This window comes from Mytilus edulis, chromosome 7, assembly GCF_963676685.1.
Source record: "Mytilus edulis chromosome 7, xbMytEdul2.2, whole genome shotgun sequence".
Taxonomy (NCBI): domain Eukaryota; kingdom Metazoa; phylum Mollusca; class Bivalvia; order Mytilida; family Mytilidae; genus Mytilus; species Mytilus edulis.
The window spans coordinates 58,034,935-58,048,653 of NC_092350.1; the positions used below are offsets into that span (position 1 = coordinate 58,034,935).

The window sequence follows — 13,719 nt, forward strand, 5'->3', positions numbered from 1 at the left end:
AAAAGATTTAACGTCTTTACATATCTGTCCCTGAAATAGTTCCTCCTTTCTAATTTGATTATTCCATTTCCTTGTTTTTCCGACGAACCTTATTTATATAGATTGTTTTCATTAAAGTTATTTATTAAAAGTTTAAACGTTTGAAAACGGTACGGAGTGCTTCGTAGTATCAAAGTTACGTCATTATCTATGTATGGGGATATTTCTGTAGGTTGAAATAACTGTTACAGACGTCAGGTCGTGATTTTAAATCAATTCCAATTTATATAATGATTTAATCATAAGTATATTTCATATGAAAAACAGGACGCATTAAACATTTCCCATCTAACAGTAAAACAATAGACATCTGATCATGCTGAATTAGATGTAAGCCACATAAATTTTTCATACTATTTAGTACCGATTATCAGGTTGTCTGCACATTAATATCGTCAAATATCAGCTGCGAGTCATAATATGACGGTTTTTGTCGAGTGAGCGTAGCGAACAAGATCCAAAAGGCTTCATATTGTGTCGAGCAGCTGATATTTTACAATTTCAATATGCATACAACCAGATAATCGATTTATCGGGTTATATTTGCGTATTTTGCACGATAGAAACAAGTGTTTTCTTTGTTTTACCAGCAAACCGGAAGATAACTTGATAAGTTCGTGTCAAACTTATCAACGTCGTTTCATATATTATGACGTCGGTAATATGTCCAGTTCAAAGTTATTGAGGCCGGGTCAACGTATTTGGCGTCACATAGCCGTGATATGCAAAGGAGTAGGGGCAATAAGACCCTTATTTGGCCCAAAAATAATTTCAAATTAAAAAGTTATCATACATATTCTTAAATAACTGAAAATTTGACTAAGGTATGAGGTACTAAGAAAAACAAAACAAATTTGACATTGAACAAGTTACCATGGCAACAAATCATGACTTAATTTGCATTATATGTTAAATTTCGTGATTTTCCTTGTTTTTTCATTAAATTTTAAGTATATTTTAGATTGAAAAAGTATGTGCGTACCCAAGAAACAACTTTATATTTGGTGAGATTATGTCAATATTTATAATAAAGCTTCTGTTAAATTATTTTGTTGTTTCTTGGCTCGCAGGATGTTTCCACAACGGAAATAACGATAGAAAACTGCATAAATTCTGTATTTTTTCATCATTTTTGTTGAAACAGTACATATGATGACGTCATTGTGACGTCATCAGATAAAAATCTTTATGTTTTTTGCATTTATATTTCTTGACCCGATGCATTTCTAAACATTATGTGCCAATTTGAAATGGTTATCAAACATTTTATTTTCTTGGGCAAAAACTAGGCCTTTATGCCCCTACTCCTTTATTAAGAGTTGAGCAGAGTGATACAGACAGAGGGACGACCGATAAGATAAGATACGTAGTTTTCATAGACAACCGTTGTAAACATAAGATGTATATGTATGATCCATTGACGTATACATATGTCTATCCATTGTTTTATTATCTCCATAAAATTGGACCCAATTGGTCTAATTAACATTGTATAGTGTATGTAACCATATGAAGCAAAAAATGAATACTATACTGAATGTTTCATAAATTATACTGATAATGTAATTTCTACATTTTAGAAAATATGCAAGTAGGAGATTGTACTGAATGGTTTGAATTCAAACGCAAAAGTGGAATATATACAATATATCCTTCCAAGTCCGACGAGGGGGTAAAGGTGTTTTGCAACATGACAAACGGCGGCTGGACGGTATTATATACAACAATATGTGCTAGAAAACCCCCATGAAAACAGTATAATTTTTCTGAAAGTCAAACATGTCAGATTTTTTTCAGTATTCTTCCCAATATCATTCACTATTATAAGTTGATAAATCGAAAACAGTTACAATGATTTTGTTTCGAATGGACATGATTTGCTATGACATTTGTGTTTCCTTCTTAACGAAAAAAACCCCAGCAGGAAACGTATATGAACCCAATTCACCATGAATATGAAAATAAGGAGATGTTGTATGAGTTCCAATGAGACAACTTTCCACCAAAGTTCAAATGAAATTGATGTAAGCAATTATAGGCAACCGTACGGCCTTCAACAATGAGAAAAATCTATTCAATATAGTTGGCCAAAAAAGGCCGCGACATGAAAAAAATGAAAATAATTCATTTAAGAAAACTAATGGCTTATTTATAACAAAAAAAAATTACAAAAAATGAAACAAACAGGAACCAACTACTGCATGAACTATTGAGTTTATAATTCTGTAAAAGCATGTATGATATTGTATAATAATAAATCCACTGTCAAGCCAAGACATGACGATAAGTCCTTTATATGCATAGAAAACTGCATAAAAGAGGCTACAGATATAAAAAGAACATTTAAAACGTATAAGTCAAAGAGAAAATGACCACACGATGAGAAAACGATAGATAGCGAAACGACAAATAAGTCCAAAAAAACTAGATAGAACCTTATGACTGAGAAACACGAACCTAGCAAACTTGATGTGATCTAAGATGCTATGGAAGAGTCAGCCGATCGTGCTCCACTAGTGGCAAATGCCATGTTTCTCTTTGTAAGTAAAATTTAGGAAATCAATGTCATTTGGTGATGCCATATTTAAGAACAAGATAACCGGATTGTGGTTACGACAGTTTGGACATATCTGACACAGATATTTCATAAATGTCTACCATGTTAATGGCAGCCGTAAAATCTTCGAAGGAATTACTTCAAGTTTTACCATATGAAACCTTCGGTGCAATTTCTTCCTTGCAAGAAACAGCCGTGTACCACGAACTTCGTGATAGGAAACACTTGATCTGAAATATCGTATCAACAGTGAGAGATATATACTTCATATGCAGGCGCTGCTGGAATACATAGCAATGAAAATGATTGTAATTTTGTAAATTTCTAGATACGATTCTAGACAATAACAATCAAAACCAAGGAGCAAACAAAGACTCACAAAACCAAAGGACATATACATCAACAGTTATAAATGATATTTAAGAAACAACACGAACTCCACTGAAAACCGGGAGTGAAATCAGGTGCTCCGGAAGGGTAAGCATTTCCTCCACCGTATACGGCACCAGTGGTGTTATTTCTTTGTTCAGTTCGGTAGTGATGGAAGGTTATTATGACTGAGGAAGACTATCAGATATGATTTCTGACACACTTTTGTCATAATGGCCAATCAGCTCATGATGGCGACCGTAAAATTTCTTGAGTGATGACCTTAATTTGATTGATTCATAGCCCTGTCTTAGCAATATTTGAGAAAGCAGTATTCCTCGTTCAACAAAATCAACGTACTTTGAGCTAGCTTTAGAGTAACGTATCAATTGAGACACATATACTCATATGCTGGTTTCACTGGGATGTTGCTACACAGAAATGGAAAGTTGACTATAGGAAAATTAAAATCATCGCGTTTGTGATAAATTTTGGTATTCAACCTACCATCAGTAGTTATTTCGAGAAAACGGATATATGAGACAGAAATATCTGTTGTATCCTAGGGCACAGCACAATGGCTAGACCCTTCTGAACTCTCCTCAATCTTCATAAAATTATGCATATAGTTAGTAAATATAAAGATCCAAATGAAGAAAAAAGGAATTTGGGTAAACTTCTTGTTTTCTATGTTTACGGAGGGCTGAAAGTGCCATTTTGATATTCAAAAATATATAGTGCAAACCTACCAGAGATCGCTCCTGGTCTATTAATGTCCATAAATTTGAATGTATATATGGTTTCCGAAGTGTTAAACGACCTTGACTGGCTATACAGCCCTCGCACGGTCGGCTTGGTGCCCGAAGGTGATTGGTGAGCATTTAAATAATTTTGTGCCATCGGTCAGGAATGAGTGGTGGTTGAAAATTTTGAGGTCGCCATCTTGTTTTTGTGAGCTGTTTTGATTTGGTTTGTTTACTAATTTGATGTTCTATTTTTCACAACGGCTGCTCTTAAATTTGAATGATCTTTTAGACTATATTTATATACATATAGTGTCAAAAGGATTTCCAAAAATAATGTCATCTTCAATATCTACGGAGGGCTTAAATTGTCACTTTTCAGCTACAAATCGTCGACATTCAGGCCAAAAGGCATTTGGGTAAACTTCTTGTCTTCTATGTTTACGTAGGGCTCAAAGTGACAGTTTGATGTTCATAATATATTTTGAAAACCTACTGGAGATCGCTTAAATAATCATGAGACCCTCCTGGTCTATTAATTTCCATAACATTGAATGATCCTTTAGAATATGTATATAAACAGATAGTATCAAAAGGATTCCCCAGAATAATGTCATCTCCGATATTTACGTAGGGCTTACTTAAATTGTCACTTTTCAGCAAAAAATTGTAGAAAATACGTGTGCATGCAACAAATTTCGATGGAGAAGGGTCAAAATACAGCACAAACAACATTTTCCAAAAGACCAAAAGAGTGAAAAAATATATTTAAACAAAACGCATTTGACAAGCAGGTCGAACGACTGATGTTCTTAAACCCTGCTGACTGCCATTGACGATTGCCAAATAAATTAATCACAAGTATAACAAAATGAATCCCTATATTTAATACCAAGTAGAAAACAATAAACTTGCGGCAAAGATGGTAAACCACAACATGAGGTGCTAAATTTTTTACACCATATCCGGATTTTGACAATTAATGTCTCTTCAGTGATGTTAGGGATCGAAAAGTATTTGGAAGGCCATTTAATTTACCTCAATTTAGGATAGACTCTTGAATTTTAAAGAGTCAAAAAAGGATGAACGGATTGTATTATATACTAACACAGCATGCTTACTGAAAAAGAAAGTACAGTAGTTGTCTCCAAACTCATATACGCATAATTTATCAAATGACAGCTCAACTGGAATGTCGAGACTTACCACTTACAATATTTAACTATATTTTTACTTGCTAGCAATAACGGATGGCACCCTCGTCCCCCATTGTCAGGCGAGCGGCAGTCATTTTGAAAATTCCAAAGTCAAAGAGTGCATCTACACATGCAAATTATCATTTTTGTAAAGTTTCATTAAGTTTGGAGCATTTTGAAATTTTGGACATTGTTACGGCGGTCATTTTGAAAATTCCAACTTTAAAATACAAATCTGCACATGTCAGGTACCATTCCGGTAAAGTTTCATCCAGCACTTTAAATTTTTTTGAAATTTTGAACATTTTTGCTGCAACCATGGTTAGAGTAGATAATTCCAAAATTCTAACAGCAGACATCTCATTGCCACATGTCATGTTATATATCAATACAGTTTCATTGACTTTGGAGCAATACTCTCTGAGAAAATGCTGATTTTATGCATTTTTCCATAGGGTCAATGCCAAACTTGCCCCCAGTTTCCATGACAACGGCAACCATTTTGAACTATCCAAAAATTGTCTTGACATCTTGGTATACTGGATAATATTTCATAAAGTTTCATCCAGTTGGATCATATAACGAAAGAGTTAGATTTTTGATATTTTAGCTGTTTCCATGGTAACGGCAGCCATTTTGAAAATTCCAAAGTCAAACTGCAAATCAGCACAAGCCAGTTACCATTCCTGTGGAGTTTCTTATTTTGGAACACTTTGATTTTTTTCGCATTTTTGCTGTTTCCATAGATACATCTTTTATCATTCCATAGCAAGGTGCACAACTTCAAATGGGGTTCCTCATTATAGTTGAGTTCCATAAACATTGGTCCGTTCAATTCTGAGAACTCGCGCGGACAAAATGTGTGGAAGAAAAATAAAAATAACTAGATTTGCCATTGCAAGCAATAGCTGAGGATGTCACCCTGTTCTGGACATTGTCACAGTAGCAGCAACCAGTTTGAATGTACCAAAGTCACAGGGCACGTCTAGTATATTGTATACATGCCTTTGACCCCCCATTTTTTCTCTTCTCGTAGAATAAGATTGATGTCTATATATAGTTGGGGAACTCTTTAAAATCTTAAATTAGACACACGCGTGAGGAAGAAAGGTGGTGTCACGTGACACTGAAGTATATTATCGTGGACTTAGTAAGTTAATATCCTTTTTAGAGGGGACCTTGGACAGACAATATGTGTATATATTGACGGAGCGGCATACTAACTGTTAATTTTATTCTTCAATAGATCGCGTATCACACAATACATGTATCTTATCGTGTACAATTTAATTACACGTTCAACGATTGATTTCAGCTAATGTCTATATTTTAACAGGTGTGTGATTTACGGATGTGTACTTTAATGCAAGTGCAGAAATGTCACTTGTGTGTACTCTCGTGTTTCTCTCTCTCTCAGTGGCAATTTTCTCTTCAAAGCACGATTTTCGTATAAAATAGAAGCACGTTAAATTCATATTAGTTTTCTTCTAGCATATTCTAGAAGATGTTTTGCAGTACAGATTTGTATTTGATCGTATGCACATACTCATGATTACATATTTTTGCCTGAAATTTGCGATTTTTTTTTGCTGTTTCCATGACAACGGCGGCCATTGTGAAAATTTCAAGGACAGATGGCGTTTCAATATCATTTAACCGGGAATGAGCTTAAAACTTGCAGGAAAATGGTACTTTGACGTTTTTTTCCATATGGGTCAATGTTGCACTTTTAGCCTTATCTCCATGGTAACAGCAGCAATCTAAAAAATTCTAACGGCAATGAATTCTACAGTTCATACTCTTGTTACGCGGGGTAGGTTTGGAGTCGTATCTGTAACGGTTGATTTACTATGAATTAATTAAGGAATTATTATGATTTAAGTTTTTTCACGTTTGGACTGTTTCCATGGCAACGGTAGCCATTTTGAAAGTTTTTAAGATGGATTTCACGCTTTCGAATGATGAGTTATAATGTCTGAAAGTTTCATTTAATTTGGACCATTTTTCGGTTTTTCACATTTTTGACGTTTCCATGGTAACGGCGACCATCTTGAGAATTCCAGACCCTAATTGCACATCTGCACATAGGGATTGTCATTATGGTACAGTTTTATCAATGTATGTCAAGTCATCTCCGAGAACTCGGCTGGACAAAAAGTGTGGAAGAAAAATTTGGAACAATAACAATATATCACCCCTATTTCCATAGGGGTGACATAATATGAAAAAAAAGAAACGTAAAATAACAATATGTCACCCTAACTCCGTTGAGGGTGCAATAATTAAAGTTTAAGCTGTTCGCGAGAACAGTCAATTAGATGCATAAATTCATCAGGACAACTAATCAACCGGCATTAACGGTTCTTTGCAAAAGGTTAAGGTCAATGATCATAAAGTTCTTATCTTTAGAAACAAAATCGGACAAAACTGTACATTTTACGTAATCATGTGACTACATATTTTCCAAAAATGTATGTATTAACTATGAGTTATAAAACAAATTACTTAAATATATGTATTCACTGGTTAGTCAGTGACTAATTCACAGGGATACTCGGCCAACTGCTGTAGGTCGAGTAAATTGTCATTAAAGCAAAGAAAAGTGCAATAAAGATATTTTTTAGAGAAAGAAACAAAAAAATTATATGTATAATACAATCAATGACAATCGTGCTGTATCAGTTATCCGTGATGATATCAATAGCAGTCACAGTTGCAAAGACTTTATCAAACCTTTAATCTGTATGACGTCACGTCATTGATATTATTCACGTTTGCAAAGGCTTTATCAAATCCATAAACTGCTTTACGTCGAATCACAACTCTCGCGAAAAGCATCTACTTGGGGTATAATACATGTACCATTGAAAGGGTCATCTTGGTGTCTCGGGTTGATACGAAATTCAATGTGATATCGAAAAAGCCATAGGACATTCTCTATGTATCATAATTCTACTTCATCATGTTTCATTTCCTAATTAATTTTTTCCGAGCCTGCAAAATTTATTCGCGAACGCGAGACAAAGCCTCCCAGATTCCGTCGTCAGCGTCGGCGTCGACGTCGGTGTCGTCAACATTAAGGTTCAGTCTGTGTTCTAGTCATCAATAACTTTGTCAAAGCTTCATGGAATTTTATGAAATTTGGACAGAAGCTTGTCTATAACTACAAAAGCGTATACAAAGCAAAATTTTGAAAATATTTATTTTGTTTTCCATATTTTTCTTAAGAATTGAATACTTCTTTTTGTAACTTTATTGAGGTGTAAAAGCGTTGACCGAAGTACATTTTGTATGAAGCGCGCACGGTCAACGCTTTTACAACCCTATGAAGCTACAAAAAGAAGCATTCAATACTTATAATAACATTATTTAGCTAGGATCATGAAAACACGATTTACAACAAGTTTTTATTTGATTTACCTGTGCATTTTATCATGGGACCTCGTGTCATCATGAATGATAAGTTTTTTTTTATTGTGTAATGCAATTGCTTAAGGAATAACACGTGATGTGGAGTTAGCCAACCAGAATAACGTATTATAATAAAATATACATCTAATGTAATTATTGATAAATGAACTTAGTTTTTTTTTACAGTTTACATCCATATAAAGTCTGAGGTTAAAGTTTTTCAGTCATCAATTACTTTTTCAAACCATAACGGAATTTTATCAAATTTGGACAGGAGCTTGTTTATGACAAAAGACAGTATCCAAAGCTTAGTTTTAAAAATATTGTTTTTATTTTTCCGATTCTTTTCTGATAATGGACTTTATTTTTGCAGTTAACATTGAGATATAGTCTGGGCTTAAAGTTTATTACACAGCAATTACTTTGTCGAACCTTCGTAGAGTTTATGAAACTTATGAAAGCTTTTTAATGATTAATAGATAATGTCTGAAGCAAAACTTTGAATACCTATTTTTTTTTTTTAACTTTTAGTATTTTCCTGATAGATGGACTTCGTTTTTTACAGTTATCATTTACAGACAGTTTGGGATTAAATATTTGTGACATGATAAATTTGTATGAGATTGTTATGAAATTGGACAAGAGTTAATCTCAAAGACCAAGAAAGAGCATCAAAAGAAAATGTTTGTTTTTTTTTTAAATTCAGTATTCTACTGATAAATGGACCCACTTTTTAATTAAGTCAGTATTACACTTTTACACTGACAGCAGCAATCACAGGCGAGACACAAAGTTCCGCAGAACCCCTTATGAGTTTTTTTTTTTATTATATTAACTAAACGAACGTTCGTTCTTTTCAAGAAGTTTAATTAACGTGGAATGTGAAGGTAATTTTTATAGAGATCCAACATAAACATGTTATAATAATACCGGTACAGTTAAACAAATAATGACCCCGCTGTCAAATTTTAGTCTTTACATAACACGAAATTAATGTTTCAATTTCAAGTTTTAATTGTTTCTTAATTACATAAAATATATTAATATAATGTCTAGTTATAAAGATAAATACTTATAGGTTATTCAAAAAAGAATAGACGGAAAAGAAAACTTTAATAGGACCTGGGTTGAGTATAAAAATGGCTTTGGTGACCTTCAGCATGAGTTTTGGCTTGGTGAGTATTCTTTGCTTCAAATAAATGTTTATGTACGTTTGTCAAATTCTACGAAACTGCAGATAATTTGTTTCTTCGGGAGAGAATTATCGATCTTTGGTAGGACGACCTGCTCATCAAAGATAGTTTAGAACGTACCTGTTACGTGCGGTGTTTGAGCTCATATCCTCATGGTTTACAGGCTAGTTATACTGTAGATAGAATACTAAGACCACTTATCAGCAACCGAGGACCAACACAAGAAAGAAGAATGTTTTCTACTGCAGGGAATGTCCCTCATTTAATTCAAATTATCAACTTTTTCAGAACTCATAAAACTGTTTAAAAGAAATAAAATGAGAGGGAATCGCATAAATTCCGAACATAGTTAGACAGGATAACTTTTCTTATATAAAACTTGTTGTGTATTACGTCAAACTGTAAATATACCGTACAACGGTTTTTTTTCGCATGTGTTTAACTTTTGCTATGTTTGCGGCAGATAAAAAAAAAAACGAGAAAATTTGACGCACAGTAAATTGATCTGCATAATCCAAGATTTATCGTTGTTTCAAAATTTCATACAATGAATTATCGAGTTTTCACAACATTAATATTTAAACTCTTTTCATTTTGAAGGTGGTTTAACATACTATTGAAAAATTAGACTTCTGTGTTGATCGGCACTTCACAAGAATGTGCATATTAATTTAGAATATAGCAAAGTGTTCTCGATCAATGAAATTGTAGAATTTGTTGTATCTTAATTGTGAAAAATGAATGTAAATTATGTTTTTAGTAAGGATTTATCCTACTGTTTAAGCCTACTTACAGTTCAAAACAAAGAGTTTCTATAAATGCGTTACAAATGCCACGAAGAACATTTATCAGCTTGAAAGTATAAGTGATTAAGAATGACTAAAAGTTGAATTAAAAAGCAAGAAAATAAAAAAATAAAAATTGCAGTGAAATAGGTATCATTTATGTTATTATAAGAATATTAATAACTTCAAAATTACTAAAAAATAAACAATATCAAAGCAGTGCAATAAAATGAAAAAAGTTTTAGATTTTAATATAACCTAAATATTTAGCTAATACGTTTTCCAAAACTCAGATAACTGGATCCACTGTTGATACAATTTTAGAACAGTAATTTCCAATATTTTGATACATTAAGAAAAATGCATGAATTTTATTTAACTTTCGAATATATATAAAAAGCACTTTATTTGAACATTTAGCTTTAGTTAATTACCTCACATAATGAATTAGAATTTGAGGTAAAGAGCAGGACTACAATATTGGCTGTGGAAAAAAATTTAGTTGTATCTCAAATTTTGAATTTATTGATTTGAACTGTAAATAAACAAACAGATAATTCCTCACTTAAATTTATAATGATTTACATTCGTACTCACAATTAGGAAACTCATACAATTCCTACAGTTTCATCTTACTGTTGTTTTATTTAATTTCTAAACTGCAATTGATTATAATTTGGAAATTTATAAGAAAGTCCTTGCATCACTTAAACGAATCAATAAAAGTCTTACATTAAATCAGGCATTAATCATAAACATTGTATTGGCAATGAAATTTAATTCTGGAAAACAAATGAAGCTATCATTTACGCCTTGGTCACTTTACAATATTACAAGTTTGCAAGAGAATGATAATCCCTTTCTTCATGATAAGTACTCGCTAATGCTCATTCTTAATCACGAAGAAAGGGATTATCATTATTTTACATATACTTTTCCTATTGTTTACTTGTAGTTCAAAACAAAGAGTTTCTGTAACTGAGTTACAAGCTAGCTTGAAGCAAATTTATTAGCATGACAGGATCTCGATCAAAATCTATTAAAATAATTTTTAAACTATAAAATATGATTCCCTATATTTAAGTTCAATTGAATATACAAAAAAATGCAATACTCTGACTCAAATTTTAAAAACAGACATAAATCTCATAAAAACTTTAACATCTAGATAATAGGTTTCCAAAACTAAACTTACTAAATCCGCAGCTGGTAAGAGAACCAGTATCAAATCTGCCAATACAGTGACTGCTGAAAGTAAAAATTTCCCGAGGTATAGATTATTCTTTTAATTTTCATTTTTGAATGAATACTCTAACAACAGCTTATTACCTCAGACAACCTCGCACAACGGAAAAGTATTTGATGTACAGAGGGACATTGGATATGGCATAAAAATGGCTGCAACTCAAATTTGAATTTGTTGATTTGAACTGTAAATACACAAAAGTTAAGTCCTTGTTAAAGGAATAGACGATTAACATTCATACTCACAATAAAGAAACATATACACTCTCTACCCATCTGTACTGTTAAATCATCAAGTGTTTAAAACATAATTTATCATATTTTCCCAAAGAGTAATGCACCCCTTACATCACCAAGACAAGTTAGTAAACTGAAATGCATATACGACATGAACTGACCATTAAATCAATTCTTGATTCAAATTTATTAAGAGGTCATTTGAGCCGTTAGCAATTTACAATTTTTAAGTTTGTATGAGAATAACAATCCCTTTACAACGCTCGTACTTAATCATAAAGAAAGGAATTATCATTCTCTTACATATACTAAGTTCACTATTGTCATAATAATTAAATTGGTAAATCATTATAACAACACAGCAATCAGGGACTGTTCATTGAGGTTAGTTAACGACTTTCAATTGATTGTGATCAAATCCCAACATTTTGCACACAATGTAAAAACAATGGAGAATGATCACATTTATACAGATATTTGCATAAATGCTCTATCATACAATCATAAAAAAGATCAAAACGTTCATTTTTGGTATGCCTCATTGTACATAATTTACTTTCCTAGAATAATATCCGAATTATGTGTGTTTTAGTTTTTGTTACTCGTATTTATTTGCCATCGAGTCTATGCATATTAATCAAGTTTATGTTGCGTACACCGTAATGCCCTACAGTAATTTTTTTGTGGGTGTATTTTCCCAAAAAGCGAAAATAATACCGATTGAAGAAGTGAACTTGTCCATTTTGTCACACAAAAAAAACGCCGCTAAACAATATATTTGATTTTTGATTTAGATAAATCTTTTAAAAATTTTCGTCCTAAAGTAAACAGATCACCAAAGACGGGGATAAATTCACACATATTTCATAATTCATATCAAAATTATGTTTAACTAACAACATACTAACAACAATTAGTTTAATGTAATTTTATCAATTCCTTTTACACAATGACTGACTCCCAAGATGGTACCAAACATTTGTGCAACCTGTATATGTTTATATTTCTTTATCAAGGTAACAAATACTTACATCTTCTAACCAACAGCGGATCGTATAAACTAAGGGTAGAACTAGTTCCCAGCAACGGCGCAAACGTGTATGCTGAGTACAGCAACTTTGTTGTGGGTGATGCAGCATCAAGTTATAGATTAACAGCTACTGGTTACAGCGGAAATGCAGGTATGTTATCTGATTCCCTTGTTAACATTGGTAATAAAAACAAAAACAAAAACAAAAACCCCTTCTACGCTAGAATTTCGCCAGAAGATACAATTTAAATGGACAATACTCGTTGGTTGCATATCTGTTTTTCGTTCATTGTTTCATATTAAATCAAGTCGTTGGTATTTGCGTTTGAATTGCTTTACTCTTTGTCATATTGGTTGTTGTAATATTTCAAGCCAACCAACCTTGAACTTAAAATGAGAGGGGGCTAATACCAAACCAAACTCATAAGTGAAAAACGGACTGATATACCTATTGCAAAAAGCGGAAAACGACAAAAAAACCAAACAACAGTCTTTTTAACACAACACAGAACAATATAGACTGAGCAGTACGAACAAAACAAAACCGGTGGTGATCGCAGATACTCAGAGTAGGTAAGGAGATAATTCACCACATGCTGCACCCTTTGTGTTGCTAATATAAGTTCAAATCATATCACAAGTCTAATTTGGAAGGCGAAATTTGATGAATAGACAAATGGAATTGGGGTTATGATTTTTAGAACATATGCGTTGTTATCTGTATAAAACAATATCCCAAAACGGTCGACCAACTCGTAAAAGAAAATACAATTAATTCCTTTATGAAATAGTCCATTATTGTCGGTTGCTATCTAATGCCATCAATTGAGTATTTATTTGTTTTCAATATCGATACGGGGGACTAGTTCTATGTGAAATCCGCGTATTATCTCTTCAGGGAAAAATTCCGGAAA

The 13,719-nt window shown here is 32.7% G+C and overlaps 1 protein-coding gene across 1 annotated transcript in view; it reads left to right on the top strand.

The window, feature by feature from the left end:
• Window positions 1–13,719, top strand: part of LOC139483252 (uncharacterized) — a 63,070-nt gene that overhangs the window by 25,575 nt on the left and 23,776 nt on the right. Inside the window, exons 3-5 of the mRNA XM_071267282.1 lie at window positions 1,620–1,750; window positions 9,394–9,490; window positions 12,792–12,956. Coding sequence (XP_071123383.1) covers window positions 1,620–1,750; window positions 9,394–9,490; window positions 12,792–12,956 — 393 coding nt within the window. The remainder of the gene's footprint in view (window positions 1–1,619; window positions 1,751–9,393; window positions 9,491–12,791; window positions 12,957–13,719) is intronic.